This window comes from Gymnodraco acuticeps, unplaced genomic scaffold (genome assembly GCF_902827175.1).
Source record: "Gymnodraco acuticeps unplaced genomic scaffold, fGymAcu1.1, whole genome shotgun sequence".
Classification (NCBI taxonomy): domain Eukaryota; kingdom Metazoa; phylum Chordata; class Actinopteri; order Perciformes; family Bathydraconidae; genus Gymnodraco; species Gymnodraco acuticeps.
In genome coordinates, this window is record NW_022990590.1 from 8,793,337 (window position 1) to 8,818,541 (window position 25,205).

Genomic DNA, 25,205 nt, shown 5'->3' on the forward strand with positions numbered 1-25,205 from the left:
AGTTCTAGCTAATGATATGACTACCTGCTTATTAAAAGACACCTAAACAATAAGTGTCGCTATGCAACCGGGTGAGGCCACAAAGTATAGCGCAGCATTATGCATTTGTTTACATGCCCACCGGAACCCCGAGGCATTACCAACAGATCAACGCACAATCAACCCATCCAGGACATCTCTTTCTCCACATTGAGTGTTAGACATTATAATTGACTCTTCTTGTCTGTCACATAAGTGGTGCAACTGAAGCGGTAATGCTCTAAAAGGAAATAATTTTGACCGAAGAGATTTAGATTTGCCGGCTAACGGGAACTCTGACGTCGCCATGTTGTGTGCTTCGCGGATGCGCTCGGCTTCTCTCGACTGCTGCTCGGGTCTGCTCGGTCAGCTTCCGGATGAGGAGGCATTCGTTCGACCAACTTACAGTAGATAACATTACAAACATTTTTAACAGGGGCCATAATAGTGTAAATAATGTTTGTTTTGGCAGTTATAACTGAATGTAATGTTTTCTACTTTTTTACATCTGGGAAGGCATTTGCCTTCATCAGATGGAAAGTGTCTTGACCAACAACTTAAAGGTGGGGTAGGTAAGTTTCAGAAACCGGCTCGAGATACACTTGTTATATTCCATAGAATGCTCTTAACATCCCGATAGCAATGAATATCTTAAGTGCTTTGACAAAAAATCCATTAAAAAATGTCATCTGTGGAAGCCGTAATACTGTAAAAAGTACAACCAATCCGTTTAGCCGGGCCGGCTAAACGGATTGGATTGCCGCCCTGTCTGTCAGCCTTCCATCTCGTGCACGCGCAAATGTATCTCGTGCCCTCATTGGGCGTGCATTGCAGTAGTACTTCAATGACTCGCCAGCAACAGGCGGCCACTTTCACCAGTCTGCTGACGTCATGTGCGCGTTCATGTGTGTTGGAGGAGGTGCTCTGTAAGGAAGTCTGAAGGAAGGGGCGGATTCTTTTCGGCTGTGTACTTTCAAATTTTAGTGCACTCGAGCCGGTTTCTGAAACTTACCTACCCCACTTTTAAGTGTTTCTTATAGCTATGCAGGGCATGCAAGCGAGCAAACACAAACGAGAACAGACAAACAAGTGAAATGAAGAATTACATTGAAATTGAACAATATAATATTGTGGTGGTTCATCTTATAATTCAGTCTAGAGAATGCACCAGACAGCATCTAAGACCTGCACAAATCTAAATGTTCTAGGGGGAGGCTCCCCAAACCCGTCATTTCAGGGCAATCTCTATTGAGCTCAGGGCCATCTGTAAATTAGCTCAGATGGCCCACAGGGCCATCTCCCAAAATCCTTAATGTCATGCACTGTAAATATATACAATTTAAAGTATGAGAGCACTCTCATAATAACGTAACACAATCAGAGACTGGATATATCCCCCCCTCTCTCTGGTCGCTGAAATGGGGAATTGAAATTACGGGCCAAAAGTTGTATTTACAAGTATTAAAACTAAAGTAAGCATACACCAAACCAACTGAGACCCGTCTGTCCGCCGCATCTACAGTACGCACTGTACAACACGCACCTACACACTGTACCACACACACCTACAGCTCCTAAAGCATAATCAGGCTACAGCCGTTGTGTATTTTATTATGTGAAGCACTAAATGGTCATATTCCTCCCGCATTTCTCCCGATTTCTGACAAAATCAGATTTACTCAGGACTGTTTCCACTCTGACTTTAATACAGCTACACCATTGTTTGGTTTCCATGGTAGTGCGTCTCTTTAGTAGCGCGCAACTGAAAGTCTGAGAGGGTGAGGAAGATAGTCACAGAAAACAGAACAAGAATCGACAACTCTACCCTCTGCTCACTCCTTTCCAAAGGCAGTGCACTTACAACTACAATAAGCATGTTAATGCTAATCTAACAGCTCTGGCGATCCACTAGCACCCCCCCCCCCACGGTGGTTTTGAAATGTTCCTGTATTTCTGAGGTCTCAAGGTTGGCAAGTATGGTCCTCCCCTGTCAGACTGAGGGGCTCAGATGAGCTAAAGGACTCTATGAGTGTTTAGAACGGTTTTGTCACAAATTATTCAAAACATTATTTCCGCGGCACACCTTCATTATGATCATTATAGTTATACAAACAATAAGAGAATAAATGAAAAACAGGTATGAAATACTATATGGCAGTAAAACAAGAATACAGTTTAAAAGGGGAGTGATTTGTAAAATATCCATAAAGAAAAAGAAAATCTGTTTACAGTTCTGTGTCATCTGGGTGCTGAGAGAGGTATCCATAGATCTCTTCATGTTGCACTCAGAGTGCACCAGATTGATGCTTTCAACTTCAATATTTAAAAAAAAATCTTCCCGAGGGAACATCCCCCCGAACCCCCCTAGAGGAGGTGAGGTCCGCCCCCCACTCATAAAAAATAGCACTTTACCCCTGCCTATATGACGTGAGCTGATTATGGAGCCTTCATTGTAACAGTAATTCAGATGCAATTAGCATATATAAAAGGCCTCAAATTGGAAGAACACGGCCATCTTTTTCACTCAATTCTGCAATAGGTAGATCTCGCCTTTCACCTAGGCCAAGGTCGGTGATCTTGGGCTTAAAAAGGTTGGTGACCACTGATATAAAGTGTCTATATGTATATTTAACATGTACATTTCTAAAAATAAAGTTGAAAATGTTCACCACTGCCCCCATACTTACCCTGCCGGACCCCACTCGCCAGTTTGTGGTGGAAGTGGATGCCTCCAACGAGGGGGTGGGAGCGGTCCTCTCCCAGCGCCAACAGAAGGACAACAAGCTTCACCCCTGCGCTTTCCTGTCCAGGAAGCTCTCCCCGGCGGAAAGGAATTATGATGTGGGAAACCGTGAGTTGCTGGCCGTGAAGCTGGCATTGGAAGAGTGGAGACATTGGTTGGAGGGAGCCGAGCATCCTTTTGTGGTCTGGACCGATCACAAGAACCTGGAGTACATCAAGAAAGCCAAAAGACTGAACTCCCGCCAAGCTAGGTGGACCTTGTTTTTTAACCGTTTTGATTTTGTTCTTTCTTACTGGCCAGGGTCTCAGAATGTCAAGCCTGACGCTCTGTCCCGTCTGTTTGACCCTGTGCCCGCAGTCAAGGAGCCGGAACCCATTATTCCGTTGAACCGTGTGGTAGGAGCGCTGACTTGGAAAGTGGAGAAGGAGGTGATGCGAGCCAACGGTGGGGCTCCTGCACCCAGGGGTTGCCCGCCTAACCGGCTATTCGTTCGGGAAGCCGAGCGACCACAGGTGATCCACTGGGCTCACACTTCGTTGCTCACCTGTCACCCCGGAGTCAAAAGAACCATGTTCATCATAAAGCAGCGTTTCTGGTGGACATCCATGGAGAAGGAGGTGAAGGAGTATGTGGAGGCGTGCCCTGTCTGCGCTCGCAACAAAACCTCTTCCAGGGCGCGGATGGGATTATTACAACCACTTCCTATTCCCAACAGACCCTGGTCGGATATTTCCATGGACTTCGTCACAGGCCTTCCTATCTCTAGAGGCAACACCACAGTTCTCACAGTGGTGGACCGTTTTTCCAAAATGACACATTTTATTGCTCTGCCCAAATTGCCTTCAGCCAAGGAAACGGCTGAGGTCATGATGCATAATGTGTTTCGCCTGCATGGTTTCCCGAAGGATATTGTCTCCGACAGTTGTGTCACGTTTCTGGCAGGAGTTCTGCAGCCTCATCGGTGCCACGGTCAGTCTCTCGTCTGGATACCACCCGGAGTCTAACGGCCAGACAGAGCGCCTGAACCAGGAACTGGAGACCTGCCTGCGATGCCTGGTTTCCCAGAATCCCTCCTCCTGGAGCGAGCACCTCACCTGGGTTGAGTACGCGCACAACATCCTTCCTACATCTGCCACAGGCCTGTCACCGTTTCATTGTGTTTATGGTTACCAGCCGCCACTGTTCCCAGCCACGGAGAGAGAGGTCACGGTCCCGTCTGCCCACGCTCTGGTCAGGCGTTGCCATCGCGTGTGGGCTGCGGCTAGGAAAGTCCTCTGCAGAAACTCGGCGCTTATGAAACGAGCAGCAGACCGAAGACGCCAACCAGCCCCTGTGTACCAGCCAGGCCAAAAAGTCTGGCTTTCTACGCGGGAACTTCCCCTCCACGTACTCTCTCGCAAGTTGGCTCCCCGATTTGTGGGTCCCTTTCCCATCACTAAGGTCATCAACCCGGCTTCAGTAAGACTACGGCTTCCCAGGTCCATGAAGGTGCATCCCACCTTCCATGTGGGGAAACTAAAGCCTCTGAAGGAGAGCGCCATGGTTCCCACCGCCAAACCCCCCCCGCCCCCCCGAATGATCGATGGTGGTCCAGTCTACACGGTCAAAACTCTCTTGGCCGCACGGAAGAGGGGTAGAGGGCGGCAGCTCCTTGTCGACTGGGAAAGTTACGGCCCTGAGGAGCGGTCTTGGATTGCTTCCCGCTTCATTGAAGACAAAAGCCTCATTGAGGATTTTGATCGCCTCAACTCGGAGGAGCCTGGGCCGTCAGGAGCCGTCCCTAGAAGGGGGGGTACTTTCATGTCTCGGAAACTTATCATGAAAGTCTATTCTTTATATTAGTTTTGTCATGTCCCTTTGTTCTGTGCCCTGTGTCTTATTGTAAAAAGTATTACTCCTCTTGTTTCAGATCTCCATGCTCCCCGCCCCTATGTGTCTCCTGTGTTCGTGATTGGTTTCCCCGCCCTGATTGTTTCCACCTGTTCCCCTCACCTTGTGTATATATTGTGTTAGTCCCCACCTGTCCAGTGCCAGTTCGGTTCTTATTCATGACCATGTTCAAGCCTGCTCCATGGTCATATCCTATTTTCGCATGATCACGATTTTGGCATTTCGTTTTTCCTCGGAAGAGGGATTTTGTGTTTCTTGTTTTTGTTACTGTGTTAATTCCAGTAAAGTCTTTATTTTTGAATACCAACCGAGTCTGAGTTGTGCATTTGAGTTCATGCCTCTGAGTTCACCCCTTGACACAATGTTAACTATGTTGAAGCACTTATTTTAACTGATATTATACATATGAATTATACTCATGTGTGTAGATAGTATAAGAAATGTGCAGAATATGACAGTTTAATGGTGGAGGTACACACATATTGATAGATGTCTTGTAATGCACTGTTGAGGAACCTGCAACCCAAGTTTTTCATTCATTGCTTAACTTTAACGTAGTTGTGTATATGATATGTCAATAAACCTTAGACAATCTTGAAATCTTGAAAGGGATGTGCAAAATAGCCATTTTATAGAGTTTTTAAATAACTATTAGTAGAGAATAACGATTAATGAATATACTTTATAGGGATCTGCAGATACATGTTTAGTCTTCTCAAGCACCAACTATCAAATATCTCTCCTGATTGTTGGCACTTGACAATCACCTTCCCTGAATTTTACTCAGGTGTAACTAAAGCCTGATTTAAGGGTTGTTTATATTTCACATCATTAATCAGAATCTGCAAAGTAACTCAAATAAATGTAGTGGAGTAAAAATACCAGGTTAACCTCTGAATTGTAGTGGAGAAGAATTACAAAGTAACAATGAGCTGTCATGTGGGTAAATATTAATGCTGCCCATTATGGATACAAGCGATTTTCACCCATTTATTAATTATATGTTTTAAATGTGATAACACCAATGTGTTTAATACTGGCAACTTCTAATTGTGGGAAAAACGAAAAACGTTCCCAGTAGAGACATCCCATAGGACATTTTGCAAAACACAATAGCCAGCATGTGTAGTTCTGGGGGGGGGTCGCTGGTCCCGTTCGAGTCCAGTTTTGGATAGTCTGCCGTGGTTTCGTTCCATTTCAAAGAGCTGTTTGACGCTCGGCGTAACCTGCCACTCCAACATCCAATCCCAGAGCTTGAAGATTAATCACGGGGTTTGTCAAGCAAAGGGACTTTAGTCCCAAACGATAGCTGAGGATTATGGGTAGTGTATGGTCTTCGGCCATCCTAAACTCTGAAATGTTTTTCGGATTTCATATCGCATTAACACCATATCCCATCGTGCATTGCGGCTAAAACATCCAACAACCGAGCTTAAACCCTAGCTGAGGATCTTGGGTAATCAGTTCAGTGGGTGTGTATCGCAATGAGGCTCGAAATGTCCCTTACAGGCCTACGTCTGTTTCCGGTTATTTTATTTTGAAATTCAGTTCCTGACGGACGTCAAAAAAAGCCAGAGATTATAGAATTAAACAAATAAATAAAAACAAGGATAATTGTGTGTTATTGTTGAGTAAATAACAGTGTGTTATTTAGAAAAGAATAACACAGGCACTAAACATACTGCCAATAGAAATACGTTGCTTTTAAAATCGTTCTGTGTGGAGAAAAAGGGGAAAATCATGTTGGTGAACACGAATCAATAGATTAAATGTCGTGACTATAACACGAAATGCCGTGAGACTGGGTTGTGATAGCTTGAAAAATGTTAGCAGAAATTGTGTTTACCATGTTCACTATCTTAATTTCGTCTGTTAGCGTGCTAATTTTTGTTAGTTAGCACAGCATGTGTTAGTAATGCAGGTCATAAACCAAAGTATTCGACAAAGTGAAACCCTTATGAAGGGGCTAGAAGAAAAATAACATTACATTAAATAATTAATTGTTCCTGAGGTGAATATGAATGTGCAAATACATTTTTTATGGTAAAGATTTATTGGTTGTTCTCCATAACCTAAACCTCCCTGAAGATCCCAATTCAGAACAGTTGATAGACGTATTGAGATATGTGCAAGATAACTGGGTTATTCAAATTACTGTGATTGATCGTTCCTTCCTTTTTGTCAAGAAAAGACTTGCTACGCTATTGCTCATGATTGAACTACGAAAACAGCCAATTCCTAATCGTACAATGGTGTTTTGCGGTGTCTTTGGCAAGCTTATTGTGTCATTTGGTGAAATCTGAAATAACCTGCTGCCAGTCAGCCAATTCGGGGGGCCAACAACATGGACATAAAAAAGGAGTCCTGGACTGCCAATGGTTGTAATGAGCAAAACTCAACGTGTTTTTTCTACCAACCTAGAAATACCAAAAGTGGCATACATTTATATTTAATCTGGTCCATTGGCAAACACATACACTTTATTGACCATTGTGATACAAGCGAAAACAATACATGAACACATTTGCTTCTGCTTCACCTGTAGTACTGTATGTATTGCGTTTTGATGATCGACCACATGTTGTTCTCGGAGCAGTGGTTCTCAAATGGGGCTACGCGGACCCCTAGGGGTACGTTGGAGTACTGCAGGGGGTACGTGAGATTTATTTTTATGTTAATGAAAAAAAACAACATAAGTAATGCATTTAAACAAACTGCTAATAGTAGATTAACTACTTTATTCAAAGGTTTACAGTAATTCTGGATAATAAAATGGGAAAAATAAACGGGGTGCTCTCTTTTCCTCTCCCTCTCCTGACAGCCCATCAGTCTCGTGCAGCTCGCTGAACCTGTAATAAGTGACCCGACAGTAAAGAATACGTATATTTATAACTAGTTTAGCTAGTTCCAGAGTAGATAAACTAGCTAAGTGTGTTAGGTCTAACTCTTAGTGTATTTCATTTTGCTCCGCTCAACGGTCCGTCACAGCGGCGGAGCTGTGATCATGCAGAGCTGCGTGTTCTCCGTCAGCAGCAGCTGATCTGATATCTGATTCCTCTCTCGCGTCCGGATAGACTTCACTCGCGTTTATGTCCAAATCTATCAGATCTAGCTAGTTCTAGTTAATTATATGACTGCCTGCTTCTCAAAGGACACCTAAACAATAAGCGTTGCTTGGCAACGGTGTGTGGCCGCAAAGTATAGCGCAGCATTATGCATATGTTTATATGAGGGGTCAAAATCCCGTGCTCATAAAATGCTCATATATTGTTTTCTCTTCATTCCCATAGCCCCCAAAAAAATATATAAATATACCAATTTTAGGAAAAGTAACGAAGTTTGAGCAGTGTGGGTTTTATATGAACAGAGTTACACATATTTCAAAACGCGAAGTGTAATAACTGCAGTTTGCCTTCCTGTCAGAATGACAAAGATCCTCAGTGAAGCACAAGCCCATGTTTCTCACTACATTGTAAGTACAACTTATTAAAAAGATCAGTTCAATGCAACTAATGTCGTCTTAATGTTATTGCATGATGTTAAAATTGGTTTTCCATGAATTTAGTGATGGATTGTAAACATTTGAAATGTAGCATTTAAGTGTTTCTCAGTTACAATGTTGTTGTTTCAATAAATCAGACACTGATGGTGCAGCGCTGTGCTGTACCTCTTTATATAGGCATTTTTTCCCTAACAATTTTGTTTGCGCTGATCAGGGGGTACTTGGCTGAATTATTTTTTCAAAGGGGGTATATTATTGAAAAAAGTTTGAGAACCACTGTTCTAGAGGACAGTAGTTGTACCAGTGAGGAACAACATGTTCTTACCCAAATGTGCCCTTTAAATCCCCTGCATGTGTGTATGTGTGAACCAATAGAGGACAGATGTTCATGCCCTTAAAGATGTGAAGAACAACAAGTACTATACAAAGGTTAGACCACACAGCAGGATAGCACGTGGATACAACATGCTGAGGACCATTATTTTAGACCACAGGGGTAAACAGGAATCGTGTACACATCTTGCAGGGGAAAGTACTCGTCACGTTTGACAAATAATCCCTGTGACAGAAACCACAAGTTTAGGATAGGAAAGGTGAAATGTTGGGAGGGTAAAGGTAAAAGGTCACATTCTGAGAAGAGATCCTGAGTCAGTCAGGTTTTCTTTATTATCTTCAGGTGTCAGAGGAGCTACAGTTTAGGAGGAGAGAGCAGAGAGCTCATCTGGGGTTCTCTTCTAGTATTTGTATTTGACACAATATGAAACAGAGTGGTGCAGCTATGACCTATTTTTGTAGGCCGACTGAAATTTAGTAGGTTCCGTTGTGAAGAAGCAATGAGATTTTTCTTGTGGATTATGGATAACAGCTCTTTGGTAAACACGGGTTTATGATCCTTACACGTTTTGTTCAGCAGGATAATTACATATATTTACAACACTTTAAAGTAAAATGCTAACGTTAGGATACAAACAAACTATATAACAGTCGCATGGCTACGTATCACCACTGCTTAGCTAAAGGCCGCTAATGTTCTGCGTGATGACATTTTGTAGTCTCATTTAATCATTAATTAGAAATAGATGTTTTTTTATGACACATATCCTTAGGATATTCACCAGTGAGGTATTTAATGATGTGATTTATGTCCTTGAACAAAAATCAATTTAGGTTTTGGTAATCACAGACTTTATTTCAGGCATCTAACCAAAAATATCTTTGAAGAAACTGGAAGTGGCCATGCAGTTTTATGACTCATTCCTGCACCACTCTATTGTGTATAGGTTTCTTATCATTCCACAAAAAGCCGTATGGGAAATCATCTAAAAAATAAAGAATTAAGCCCATCTTTGAGCCGGTGCAGCTTTTCCTTCGGCCTAAAAACCCAACAGTTTTAGATTCCAGTGTACATTTGCTCCACTAAGCAACTAAAATGATTTGAAATCACTCTTCACCCGGGCGTGGAGGTGAGTGCTCAGGTGGAACTGTGTGTTCATCTGTGTGCCTGAGAGGGCATGCACACGTTCATAATGTGTATACCCGTGTGGGTCTGTTTGTATTTGGTGTGCACAGTTTTGTAAAGGATATTTAGAACACAGATGCAGGTTAGAGGAGTATAGAAGGGTCAGTGTGACAAGGCAATAACACAGAAAAAGCCCCAATAAGCAGGTTTCAGGCCAATTCGCTTTCATTATTACCAGTTTCTATTCATCACTATACTGAACTCATCCACAACTTAGTTTACTGTTTATACTGACCACCAAGATCTATACCAAATTGATGTTGCTTTTCAGCCGTTGCGTGTCAATAGAATGACCACGTTAGGACCATACATAATATCATAAGAGCCTAATTTATGTTACTGTTTTAAGATTTTCCTACAACCTGAGATGTGATTGTGTACATTTTCTGTTAGTTATGATAACTTAAATCACCAATGCAATTGCTTTAAAAAAATCTGGATTTATGACACCATTGCATTTTTACGAGGTCTCACCTCAGTTGAAGATATATAATACAAATATAAAGTAGACTATAATAGAAAAAGAGGTACAAGCATCGGCACTACACTATGAAAGCCAGGTATCCTTTGTTAAACAAGCCAATATTTTCAAAATAATTTCATGGTTATAGTATATTTTACTCTGATAGTGAAATGAAAGTGAATGAACCATCGCCCTGCTTTGTAGAGTACTGTACCTCGCTGCTGCTGCTGCTGCTGCTGTGGCCAGGGTTCTCTAGCACAGCATAAGCTAGAGCCGACAGGATGAAGTGAGATGGAGAAGCAAGATGGCACAAGTTAAAGAGTATGGTTTACAACTACACCCATGTCAACATGTTCAATTAAATATTCTCAAAACTATTTTGAAATGCTTATAGGAAAGTGATGTTAAGTATAATTCGTAGTTTTATAGAAATCTACCTTTAACTTCACCTTAAAAGTGTATTGTGTTTTGAACCTACTAAATCATATCTCCTGATTCATGTAGGCATTGGTATGAAAATGGATGAAATACATATCGGTATTAAACAAGCTCTTTAATGTATTCCACTCTTGTATCTCTACCATGCCAGGAGAAAGCATATTATAAACTCCATGTCTATACTTTTTATGATTCCTTAAAGAAATGTTAAAGAAAAATATGCCTTGTGACTAAAAAACAATGGGGATTTCCAGAAATATTGGAACCTGAACACTTTAATATAGCTGTGACAACAAGGTGTTTTTACCAGGGGAATATGGTTTGGGTATATTGCAATAAAGAAAATTGGAATTAGTCCGAAAATATCTCAGAAAATGTAGCTATTATCAAGAAACAGCACCTCGTCTCCCTGGCATATCTTCATCTACTTGTAATTAAAACCAAACACTGGATCCATTGCTCATGATGTTGCTTTTCTAACTGTGTGGTAAAACTGTGATAAACCTATTGACATCACTATTAACAAAGTACCTACCTTCATAACAAGACAGCAACAGCATATTTGCAAGGATAGGACTGGCCAGCATGTTTCAAGTGTTTACTCATAGCCTTATCACGCATATAAAAGAACAACTCCATGTTAAAGTTGCAATCCTTTTTGGGATAATTAGTCTTCAAGAATTCTGTGCTGATGCTGCCATGTTTGGCCACTACAAACTATAATTTGTAACCAACACGGCTCCACAAAAATCCACTTAAATCTTGTATCCATCTAGTCACAGCAGCCTTTCATGACATGTAAGCTTAGACCCTATCAAGATCAACTGTGTCCATATGGAAGATCATTTGGTTTAATTATTTTTGTTGAGAATAAAGCCATTATGTCTTTACTACCACAGAATAAAAGGTAAAAAAAAGGATTGTACCTTTAAGTGTTTCCATTGAAAAGTTCTATTAGACGGATATATCCAGGTTCCATACACTGCAGCAACCACATGACACAAGGAACAAGAATCCGGAGTGATTAATAACAGCATTATTAGACAAGAAACAGGAACATTATGCACTATTATCATCGAACATTTCATCAAAAACATTAGTGCAACCATTTTTTTACCAATGTATAGTAGTTTTAACCTTCTGGTAGTGTTTCTCAATGAAGTAAAGAATCCAATTCTCGTAACATCACACGCATTAGCAGTAGTGGGCCTTATAGTAAACCTAGTTAGCTTGACAGAGCCACAGTATGTGAAATAACTTGCATGTGATTGCCAGAGAAATGGTTGCTTTATTCAATGATTTGCACTCACTTTGCTTTATCAGAGCTGGGAAAACAAACCAAGTGAAATAGAAATAGGGTTTGAAAAAAACAAACATTTGAGTGCTCTTTATCACAGTTTCATAGATGTTTAACTCTAGCTGTAATAATTAAGATTAACGTAATGTCTTTACATGTAATCCAATTATCGTCCAACACCGCCCGCCACATGCTCACCAGTAGAGATAGTAGAAGAAGGATAGGACGAAGAAGGACAGCTTGCACCAGGCCTCCTTTATGCAGAACTTGAGCGTGTCTCCGTTCATCACGGACGCTGGGTCGTAGAGTAGCTCCTTAGTGTCCGTTGGCGAATGGAAGTACCTACCACAGAGGGCAAAGACCACATCGCGGGTAGTTGACCCGTTCCAGACCCCAGGGAAGGGGGGGAGATAGGATGGTTGGGGGTAGGCAGGGGAGATGATGGGAGGAAATGGGGAAGGAGATAGTATGGAAAAATATGGCATGATGAGTTATGGATTTACCATCATGCATTAGACATGGTGAAAATGAAGTTGAATCTGTTCGTAACTCCCTTTCCAGAACACTTCCAATAGTCCATGGTTTAGCAACAGTGACTATGCACTGACTGTCAAGCTCGAACTCTCCACATTCTGAAGCAGGTTTCTGAGTAAAATGGAATCAATTAAATTGTGTCGTAATCTGCCCTAACATTGGCTGTTATGCTTACTAGCTTGCAATCTTCTTTAGTAGCCTATGGCTGTGTGTTTTGCGTTTGACATACATTCACTGTTTTAGTTAAGTTAAAGGTCCCATGACATGGCCATTTCTACTGATCATAATTTCATTGTTGAGGTCTACTAGAATATATTTACATTGTTCAATGTTCCAAAGTCACATTAGTTTGTCATACAGCATCTCTGTATAGTATGTGTATTTACTCTCTGTCCTACACGCCTTGTTGGAGCTCCTGCCCCCCCCCCCTATGAGCCCACTGTGCACTGATTGGTCAACCACCGTTACAGCTGGACATCAGTGTTTATGTGTTACAATGGCGTTTGTTAGCAACCAGAAAATGACAGCAGTAATGACAAACAGATGAGAATGCTGCGTGGGGTGTTGGCGGGACGTTGCGGGGCTCGCGGCTCCACCCTTTGAGGCTCAAGGAGCGGACAGTGTGAGCTGTATTACTGGTGTCGTTTCCTGGTTGCTGCGTGGGGTCTGCGAGACACCGAGGAGCTCAGCCTGAGCACACACTCACAGCCTGAGCTCCGAGTGTGCACGGAGCTCCGCGCACAACTGCGGCTGAGAAAAGATAAGGCTGAGTGAGTGTGTGTGTGTGCGGAGCTCCGCAGTGTTACGTCACTATGACCAGGAAGAAGAAAATGGAAAAATAAAAATCTCCAACGAGGCGTTCTCGGGCAGCATAGACAGGTATTTTCTGTGTTAGAGTTTTACTCGCTACAGGGTGTACTTTTAGGATTTGTGACTCTGCAGGCCGTTTACATGCAGAAAAACCTTCATAACACACAAGAGGGCGGGTAATAACCGGAAAAGCATGTCATGGGACCTTTAAGTGTACCTAATGCAAAGTATGGCAAAATGTGCTAAGAGTACCCAGATGGATCACTCATAAAAGGTGAAAACGTTGAGTGTGGAACACTGGACTCGTCTCGCACTTAACAGCCGCCATATTGCCTAAGTAGCGGAAGTTACAGGACCAGCTGCGATTGTGCGGGAGTTATACAAGTAGGCTATTTGTTTTCACTATGTACTGTAAGTAATATACCACAATACAAGTGTACTGAAGCTACCATTTATTTTATATGGTTACTTTTAGCAACTTTTAAAGATTTGGTACCTCAAACAATTGTTGCTAGCTAGCTAGCTTGCAATCGTCTCATCCGATGAAACCACAGATGTGTGCGATTTAAGACAACCCTGCATGGTCAAAATGTACATACTACACAAAGGTTGACATTGTACGACATGGCAGTGTACTTAGGGAAGTATCCAAATTGAGACGCAGCACTCACGTTATTGTTAAAGCCTAGAATCTTATCATAAGCTAATTATGCTAATTTGTGTGGCAGCAGCCACAAAGCCTGCTTTACCTGTCCAAGCAACCCAGTCTGACGGCATTTCGTGTTATAGTCACAACATTTAATCTATTGATTCGTGTTCACAAACACGATTTTCCCCTTTTTCTCGTGTCACACAGAACGATTTTAAAAGCAATGTATTTCTATTGGTAGTATGTTTCGTGCCTGCACCACGTATTTTTGTCCGGTCGGGTCTTGGCAGACCGGAAGCTGGTTCATAAAAACATTTTCTTACTCAATATCAAGCCACGATTATTGTTTTTATTTTAAATCGTATAATGTCGGACTTACTTAGCCGTCCGTGAAGAAAATAAATGGGGCTCAGAGCCGCAGAATACTGAGATCTGTATTTTTTAAATCTTTTTTGTTATTCTTTTCTAAATAACACATTGTTATTTACTCAACAATAACATACAATTATCCTTGTTTTTATTCATTTGTTTAATTCTATAATATCGGGCTTTTTTGCCGTCCGTCAGGAACTGAATTTCAAAATAAAGTCACTTGAACCAGATGTAGGCGATACACACCCACTGAACTGATTACCCAAGGTCTTCAGCAATGGTTGAAGCTCGGTGATTGGATGTTTTAGCCGCAATGCACGTTGGGATATGGTGTTTATACGATATGACATCCGAAAACATAAACAAATTAAAAATAATAATACTTTAATCCGAGTGTGCTTGCTTTTCTCTTTGGAAGTCATCACATAACGACATTGTAATACACGGTTCTGCTGCATTAAATATTACACATCTGTCGTAGTTCTTTATTTATAGAGCCCTGATGAGAAGACTTCTAGACAAACTGGAAGAACTGCCACCAAAACTGAATACGTGACGTCCATCCTATTGGACCTGTCTGCTGCATTCGACACGGTGAATCATCAGATCCTCCTTCGCACTCTCCAAAAACTTGGAGTTTCAGGCTCTGCACTTTCCCTCCTCACCTCATACCTGAAAGACCGTACCTACAGGGTGACTTGGAGAGGGTCTGAGTCCGACCCTTGTCAATTAACTACGGGGGTCCCTCAGGGCTCTGTTCTTGGTCCCCTCCTCTTCTCCCTGTACACAAACTCGCTCGGATCAGTCATTAGCCCGCATGGTTTTTCTTACCACTGCTACGCTGACGACACCCAATTAATTCTGTCCTTTCCCCGCTCAGAGACCCAGGTCGTTGCACGCATCTCTGCTTGTCTAGCTGACATCTCTCAGTGGATGTCTGCTCACCACCTCAAGCTTAACCTTGACAAGACTGAACTGCTCTTCCTCCCGGGAAAAGATTGTCCCACTCTTGACCTAACAATCAACATCGGCACCTCAGTTGTTTCCCCGACTCAGACTGCAAGGAATCTGGGTGTGACCCTAGATAACAACCTGTCCTTCACTGCAAACATCGCTGCTACAACCCGTTGCTGCAGATACACGCTTTACAACATCAGGAAGATACGTCCCCAGCTGACTCAGAAAGCGACTCAGGTTCTGGTCCAGGCTCTCGTCATCTCACGCCTAGACTACTGCAACTCCCTCCTGGCTGGTCTACCTGCATGTGCCATCCGACCTCTGCAGCTCATCCAGAATGCAGCGGCTCGTCTGGTCTTCAACCTTCCTAAATTCTCCCACACCACTCCGCTCCTCCGCTCCCTTCACTGGCTTCCGGTAACTGCTAGAATCCACTTCAAGACACTGGTACTTGCTTACCATGCTGCGAATGGATCTGGCCCTTCCTACATCCAGGACATGGTTTAAACCGTACACCCCAGCGCGTGCACTACGCTCTGCATCAGCCAAACGACTCGTTGCGCCCTCGCTGCGAGGGGGACCCAAGTTCCCATCGGCGAAAACACGTGGGTTTGCTGTCCTGGCTCCAAGATGGTGGAATGAGCTCCCCATTGGCATCAGGACGGCAGATAGCTTGCACATCTTCCGGCGCAAACTGAAAACTCATCTCTTTCGACTCCACTTCGAGCGTTAGAACTATTAACAAAGCACTTTTATACTAATAAAGGACTGGCTTACCTAAAGCCAGTTGAGTAGCACTTGAAATGTTTGGCTCTATGAAACCTGATGTACTTATATGATTCTGTTTTCTTCAAGGTTGTGTCTTCCTGGTCGAATGTACTTATTGTAAGTCGCTTTGGATAAAAGCGTCAGCTAAATGCAATGTAATGTAATGCAATGTGACGTGGATCATAAATATATCAGCAATTAAACAACATCTTCTATTTCTCTTCACACAATACGTCTCCTTGCAGTATCAACACTAATTCGGCTGACTTTTATATGTGACCCGCTCTATCGAAATCAGTCTCAGGTTCATTTCAAAATAAAAAATAAACGTGGATTTGTGTAAATAAAATAGTTTTTCGGGGTTCGGGTGTTTTGTTTGATTTTAAACAAACAAAGTCTTGGCTTTCAGAATATGAAACTTTTATTTCCAAAATCACACGATAAATACATTTTTGAAGCTTGTAAAGGGAAGATGACAGCTCTCACTCGCCACTCTGCTGTTCCGCAGCGCTGCTTCCCCTCCCTCAAGCTGAATTATGAATGTAAGGTGTATCGTAATCATAGATACAGTTTGTTTTCATCTGATTTCAATTAAACAAAGTCTTGGCTTTCAGAATATTAAACTTGTTTCGGCAAATTCAGATGATAAATACAGCTTTGAAGCTCGTAGCGGCATAATTACAAGCGGTGAACGGAGTAACTTGTGTTGAAACAAACACAATACACACAAACGCAAAATTACACACACACACACACACACACACACACACACACACACACACACACACACACACACACACACACACACACACACACACACACACACACACACACACACACACACACACACACACACACACACACACACACACACACACACACACACACACACACACACACCACACACACACACACACACACACACACACACACAGACCAGTAATCCAAACGAAAATATCTTCCCACCGTAGTATTTTGATCATTTGCTCCGCTAATAATCAATCAGATCGATGGATTAATATTTGGAGTACAAAAACAATCCTGATATCATTAGAAAGCTAGGAATCTCCTCTTTCCAACAGTGTATACAACTCAAAATGTGTCTCCGGGTCAATGCGAATGTGTCTCCGGGTCAATGCATGGTGAACACGAATCAATAGATTAAATGTTGTGGCTATAACACGAAATGCTGTGAGACTGGGTTGGTCCAAGAGTGTTATTGTACATTTAATATCCAAAAAGACCTCTAGCCTGCTTTCTATTTCATGATTTGGTTATGATGCAGTTAAGATTCACTTTAAATGTTATCCAGCATCGGTTTAAAGGTATTTTTGTTATTTCACAGATGCCTACTGTTTGCCTGGAACGTTAGCTTTGTCTACCTGTGCAGGGACCAAAGTTAAATACAGTATTCCTGCAGACTGCAATTTCAACACATTAGCTTGGACCGTTTAAGCTGACAAAATGTTTAAGTGCAAAGCTTGACAGGTAACAGTAAATAAAGGGATATGGGTAAAAGGTCTTCCCCTTATTTATGATGTATGAATATCTCAATAGGGGGTTAACTTATCCTGTGGTGGAACAAGTTAAAGTTCCCAACAAGGCAAAGTATGATTAAATATGTGGTTGCATATTCAAACATATCTTCAAACAGTTCAGGTTTGTAGTATCAGGGTTGGGGTTTATTCTTAGTCAGTAAACTCAGTTATTAAATTACAACTGTGGTGCATAACAAATTAGTTTATATTGAATCTTCAATTTAAGATATTCTCACTATTTAACATCTATCACCTGATGACTAATTTAAAACCTGAAGGGAAATCCACCCTATAATAGAATAAACATGTGTTAATGCTATGTGTTTAGCATAATCAATATTTGTAAACACAAACAGCTCTCTCATAAAGCAGTGAAAGTTGAAAATGTGCTAAATAACCAAAAGAGAAAACCTGGCGGTGATTAACAGCAGAGCGGGTTTGGGAATTGAGAGGTTTTTCCTGTAGCTTTTACATCCCAGTGAGACTTATTCTGCGGGGCTCTTATAATTAAACAGGAAATATGTCATACAAAAAATGAGCACTCAAAGAAAGTCATTATGATAATATACGTAGACATAGAAAGAAGGTTACAACTGCTGCCTGTTGGTTTAGAGAGAACTGTTTATGTACTTATAAATGATTGCCTCGTTACTTTTTATTGGGGGGATTAGCCTTTCATTCTCCCCAGAACTGACACAAATGAACAGGATGCTGTAACAAACAAATATTGTATGTTAATGTAATAGACCAGTTGCATTAAAATAGTTTGCTTCTTTTCTGGTAAGTCCACAGAGCCCATCACGGAAAATTCAAATTTGATATGATATGTATGATATGTATGATAGGTATTGCTGTTCAACCAGGAAGCTACCATCATTATGCATGTGGTCTGTTGGGTCATATAACTTGCTAACAGATGGTTTATGCCTGTCCATATTGTATGTTAATTCACATATATTGGTTGTTCAAAGCTGTGAAATGATCATACATTTGATTGTCATTCATGAATTACAATGTAGTTCACATTTCCATTTGTCCATTGATGACTCATGCATGTATGACATTTTCAACAATGCATTTGAAAATGAGTCTTGATGTATTCAGCGTAATCCACATGTACAGAAGATACATGAATAAATGACTGATAACGAGGTAACATATTACATACTACAATATACATTTAGCTCATCAATTGTTAAAAATAAAAATAACTACAACTCCTCTGGATAAAGGTAACAGAAAAGACAATAAAACATGTTCATATTGAGACCACTTCTTGCCTAAACATATAGATACATTTATGTGGACAACCTTCCAGAGTATGAAAAACAAAGAAACATATGAGGGGCCATACAGGCCGTAATTCATACTGGTCCTCTCACGCACATACATTCTCCTTTTACATACATATATTGTCACTCACATATTTATAAATGTTTCACTCACACATATATATATTTTGCTCTCATATTCATATATTTTAACGCTCATATTTATACATTTTGCTCTCATGCACATTCATTCAATATTTACATTTAATATTATAAATAATATATGCATGTATGAAGACAATATATGTATGCAAGAGAAGAATGCATGTATGTGTGAGAGAAAGTATAGTGGAAACGGAAGGAGTATGGTTGAAACGGAAGGCAGGTCATTATCGCGCTGTGATTGGCTCAGAAGGTCGAGCAGGGCGGGCTCATGTTCAGAACTTCGGATTCAAATCAACACGATGGAGGGAGATGAATCCGTGTATCTACGGACCATTTGTTTTTCTTTATTAAAAAAGTAAACAGAAGAGCATTCTTCTCTTGCATACATATATTGTCTTCAGACATGCATATATTATTTATAATATTAAATGTAAACATTGAATGAATGTGCATGAGAGCAAAATGTATAAATATGAGCGTTAAAATATATGAATATGAGAGCAAAATGTATATATGTGTGAGTGTAAATATATATACGTGTGTGAGAGTGAAAATGTATGTATGTAAAAGGAGAATGTATGTGCGTGAGAGGACCAGTATGAATTACGGCCTGTACGGCCCCTCATAGAAACACACATACACACGCACGCACTCACACAAGAACACACACACAGACTTTGAAAAGGATTCAGCTGGCAACCAAAGCATTTGAAGAAACGAAAGCACAGCATGGCCAGCCTCTCTTGGAATTTCCCGTTACACACCCACACACACATATGGAAAGCTTTTAGTTGTGCAAAAAGTATTTGTATTCATAAACATGGAAATGTCCCTCATGAGTGGACCAGTCAGGCTTCTCGACTGATGTCTGGCACATTGTCTGTCTGCCTGCATGTTGCTCGTTATACAAAGGTAATGTCTGAAGGTCGGAAAAGCCCAAAGGACAAATTATTGCTATCTGACCGGCTGAATGAAATGAAAATGTATCTGTTCACGACAACCATCGTCATGTTTGGCTCTGAGGACAATTAATGCTCGAATCCATCATCGCCTCGTGGGTGCGATACCAAACTCCTTCGCAGGATACCAAATATATCCTGGAAGAATCATCCAACAATACAACAGATAAGGTAAACTCCTAATCCAATGGGGTTCTAGGTTTGCTGGCCACTGTTTCCGTGCCAATTGTGAACTCATTTGAGATCTTATCCCATGGAATCCTTTGAGGGGTGAAAAGCTAATCTTTACGGATTTCCTGGAGAGGGACACTGGTTTCAGAATCGAAAATCTTGGAATTGCAATGGTAAACCAAAAATTCTGATAGAGTTGTGCAAGGTCTACCGATTTTCACGATGTTGATGATGATGATTGAAGTGTCATTGGAGACATTTTGGTTTGTTTACAACTAGTTTGTAAGGATAGGTTTTAATGTGTTTCCAATGGAAGGGATGGGGAAAACATTCAGTCTTTTTCAGTAAGAGCCAATTCCGTTGAGAAAGACTATCTATTACTTTTAAACACAAAGACTTTGGAATACCAGAGACTGTGGATTTTGCCAACCCCAATTAGAGAGTGAATACATCTATAGATATTTTTATTTCAGTGTTCATATGTAAATTGGTTCCTGAAGTAGGGGCATCCTCAGTCTAAATATTCTACTGTGTTCTGGATTTATGTCTAAGGTTATATCGCCTTACTTTGTAAAAGTTGATAAAGTTATATATACATCTTATATGCAGCTATTTAGAGTTAAGCACAGAGTTAAGTCTGCATGCACTTCACTTCAGTAAAAATAGCATGAACACTACTGTGTCATTTGGAACCATGGTTTTATTTCTGAGAATTAAGAGAGAGACATTTGGAATGAAAAAACAGCTAAGAATAGCTCATGTACAATTGTATAACCATTGTTGAACTTCTGGACAACTAGGAGACGTGCTGAAACAGACGTCTGAAAAACAATTCCATAAAACCATAACAGGAAAATGATGTAATGATAATGCAATGTATGTAAGCATATAAGGACATGTTTATATTTGAGGAGTTTGGTATTAATGCATTTAAACTCATTTGAATGCACTGGTTACAGCATCCGATCTCGTTGAACCCTATAATAGTTTTGTTTTTATATGCAGGGTTCAGAGATATTCATTTATTTGAGTTAAAATGCCATTTGAGGTTAATTGAAATGAATCTGTGACACATTATTTAGGACTAGGGGTTGTGAATGTCTGAGACTGTGGGACTTTGGGGGATTATTAACAAAGTGTAGATATGGATTCATTGAGTTACACTTTGGGCAACAACTTGCCCTTTATGGCCCCCCAAAAAACGTTCAGAATAAGCCATAAGCTGTCCCTGATTTCAATGAACTCGTGGATGAACAGATAACTGGTTGCTTTATTGTATTACTTTATTGTATTAGTTATAAGTAGGGTCTTTTTTTCCATGATTCCAAGTTTATGCTTCACGGATACAAATGTGGTCGCACAATTTGGCATTTAGGCGCGTTATTATAGGCACTACATCTTTTAAATCAAGTTTCAAAGTGATCAAGCTTTGCTGAAAGCAACTTTGTCAATCTGGCCTTTTAAAGTAGCCCTCCTGCGAGTCACATGTGCATATGGACTCACAAGTGAGAAGCTACACTTACATACACAAACAAACACATCCATATAAGTTGGTGTGATCACTAATCAGTGTTTGCTTCCCTCCCTCTCCTCTGAATCACCTTGTCAATATCAGATCTCTACCCTATCATTCACTCGACTCCCACCGTCCTTTCTCCTGCCACTTCCCACCGTCATTTTGCACCCTACTCAATCTATGTCTCCCTTCTCCTCTCATCTCTCAGCTGTGCAGGAAGCTGCCTCTGTAGCCGCTGGGCATCTGGCACAGCCTCCAATTAATGACAGCAAGATGTTTTTCTCTCTCTGGCTCTCCTCTCCACTCAGTCTGTAACTTCAACCAGCTGAGCGCATGAGCTTAACCCAATCACGCTGCCAGCAGACTACATCTAACACACACTTGAGGAAAGAAAAGGAACAAAGAAGAAGCAACTAAATAAATCTTAAGATCAGTGAGTGGAGACCCAGTTTTTGAGAAATTGCCTTTCAGAGTCTTGTGTTAGAACACTGATTTACTTGCTTGTAACCCTGCATTTTCTCATAAACATTTGTCTGTACATCCTCAGAAAATAACGCCAGATATCTTCATAGTATAAATGTGGGGTGGATGTGATTTAAAATCAGCAGAAAAACCGCCCCAAAGAAGTAATGTGTTCCTCAATTATTCTGTATTTGTTGTAAATAAATCCCATTAAAAACCGAAACCAACATTAATTGGTCCTATAATTGTCTGTAATTCTAATCTGAACTGCATAACTCCATTATTGTCCAAGACAAAAAGTTGTTATTGGAAATGTTAAGCAAAAACCCAGATGACTTTCTATTCCAATGTTTTTACAGTTCTCGCTATAGGAATGTATGTTTGTGTCTAACAGGCACATCATTCCTGGGAATACTAGAATCGTAGCCACTTGCCAACAGACAAAAAGCAAGCCTACTTGCCAACACAAATACAAGTTTAATTTAATTTTCAGTAAATTCGAATATATTATACATTCAACAAGGACAAGCCTAACCCTAACCTGAGAGCACACCATCCATCCATCCATCCACACACAAACGTATGAATTGTATAGTCACCTCCATGTGTTGTAGAAGAGCAGGGGGATGTTGAGGCCCACGGTCAGCCACTCCTGGGCACACAGGAACATGATGCAGAAGAGTCCATGGATGGAGTACTCTGGCAGCACCAACTAGGACCAAGGATGCAAGAAACAGGAGGAAGAGGGGGAACAGTGAGAGGGAAGAAGAGGGGAGCAAAGAACAACCGATTATTCAGACATACAATAAATCACTGATGAAGCAGAAAATCAGACACCACACTTGAGTTTGTCTCGTTATTCTTCCACTCGTTTATTGCATTGCTGGTGATTTTGTTAAATGTAGATACAGTGACATTTGTTCCATTATAATAACTGCATGAACTGACCAACATGAATAAACCAACACTTAGTGAAAGGGCAGTTGGTAAGCAGATGCCACATGATCATTTGAATGCCCCCATGTGTAAGAAAACACCAACAAGTAACAAGTATCATCATTAGCTTTTAAGACCTAACATTACCTTGAATTTTGCCACTGAAAATATGTCCATCTGCAAGTATTCCAAATGGCTTAATGTCCCCAATCTATGTTATGGAGGGCTTAACTTCGCAATGGGAAGCACATAGTGATGGCATAGCTTCAAATGATCATAATAAGACTCTGGACTACGGATGCAGGGCTAAGGTTAAAGGTAAGGGTTAGGGAAGCAAGCCTGCCTATTTGGAAGGATATGTGTCAATGTGACTATATCCTAAATTGGTAAAGCTTTATAGCGTACTATTTGATTTTGTATGCCCTTAGCAAACCATCTCGAATTAACACATCCAGCATATACAGAGCAACATCTGAATGTATTTCTCCTTTTTCTATTGACGTTACAAATGTAATAGCAATGTTAACTGCCCTTTAACTTTCCCTTCTGTGTCAACTGTTAATTATAATGATTAGTGCATTTACGTTTACATACGATATTTGCTATGAGATCTACACTATACTAGATCTATTAACTGCAGGTTTTCGACTTTTGTTTTACAAGCTATTTTATATGTAACCGGTGTCGTTAAGCGGTCTCTGCGTTGTGTTTTGCGTTGTTCATGGATGACCCGAGCCAGCATACAGTTTTGACGATCTCCGTTTTATTACTGACAATCTGACAAAAGATATAACAATCAGTCTAATATTAGCTTTCCCTCACAGTGACTCTTCATGTGGAACATTTACACACTTCAGAGGTTCCGCCCACTGATCTCTGACCTTGTCAGGTATTGAACATTCAATAAAATGAACAACACAGAATTACTTAGATTATACTAAATGATTTACAAATAAACCCCACTGCATATTTACAACTGTTACATATATATATTAGAAACCTTCATATTATGGATATGCAACATTATCTGCTCTAACGTCATCATTTCATGAGGAAAATATTGGAATTGTTAGTTGTTGTAAATAGATTAGAGCAGTGATGTGTCAAATTAGTCTCAGGTTTCACCTATAGGCAACTAATCCTATTATACAAAAAAATTAAACCAGTTATATGATGTATGAGTCAATATGAAGCAGCAGCTGGATTACATCTGGGAACCTGAATATCACCAGACAGCTGAGAGAAAAGCACAGGCATGTCGGCTATGCATTACAGTGATGCTCTGAACTCTTTTCTGCTGTATTTACCCACATACACCATCTGACAAAAACTGAACACCATTGTGAGTCTGGTCTCTTGATTAGACATGCGAAGTTGTAGGTTCCTAACACAGTAAAAAAGACCCAGAAGTACCTCCACGATAAGAGCTGAATTCTCTAGATAGGAAAGGAGCTACAATGCTTATAATGTCCTTTAGTTTAGGATACACTGGACCGTCCTTTCTGAAAGGAAATAATGCTGTCCCACAAGTCTTTGCGGCAGCTACATTGAAAGTGAAGCACCATCCACTACACTATCATGTCAAAATATGGTGCATTTTCCAACTTATACCAGATTTTGCCAAAGTGCTTTGTTGTTGATGCTTAGAACCTTTAGACAAGGTTAAACCAAAAGATGAACCATGAACCTTACGCAAATGACAGTTAGGGGTAAGCATAACCCAAAGCATCGTAATGAAATCATATTATTTACTGCTGTGCACGTTTGTAAAGACCCCAAGAAACGTATTTGTGTATTTAGATGCACTTTCAGTAGTCCATATACAGATACAAATGTTCGTTTTCCAACAGCCAATGCATATCAATAACATCCACTGGCTTATCATTTACGTTGTCCACCACGGTTGTCTTTCCCTAACCCAATGACATTGTTCACTGAGTTTAAGGAAAAGTGGTAAAGACGTAGGACCTGATTTGTTTTAACAATTGGATCGCAGCAAAAGTTTAGGGAAGTCGCTCTGCTCTGGTTTTCATTAAAGTTGGATCAAAGATGTCTATAATGTCTATAATAATATGTAACTAAACAACCAAATCTAATCAAGATTCAACAACTGTATTGTCATTTTAAAAGCAAAACGGTGGCACATTTGATCAAACCTTTCACATTTCAGTTCTCAAATGGAATGACGTTAATACTACGTCCTAAATCACAAATTAGAATTAAGCCT

The 25,205-nt window shown here is 40.7% G+C and overlaps 1 protein-coding gene across 5 annotated transcripts in view; it reads right to left on the minus strand.

Annotated features, from left to right (window-relative positions):
- The window catches only part of cnih3 (cornichon family AMPA receptor auxiliary protein 3), a 115,502-nt gene that overhangs the window by 12,598 nt on the left and 77,699 nt on the right, over positions 1-25,205 (minus strand). The window contains exons 4-7 of one of the 5 annotated variants that reach the window (XM_034228633.1): positions 22,642-22,754; positions 12,069-12,212; positions 11,500-11,555; positions 10,350-10,402 (exon numbers count right to left, since the gene is read on the minus strand). In XM_034228633.1, coding sequence (XP_034084524.1) covers positions 11,528-11,555; positions 12,069-12,212; positions 22,642-22,754 — 285 coding nt within the window. In that variant the 3' untranslated portion in view covers positions 10,350-10,402; positions 11,500-11,527. Of the gene's footprint in view, positions 1-10,349; positions 10,403-11,499; positions 11,556-12,068; positions 12,216-22,641; positions 22,755-25,205 lie in introns of all 5 variants that reach the window. The other 4 variants (XM_034228630.1, XM_034228631.1, XM_034228632.1 and 1 more) reach the window with 4 other exon arrangements.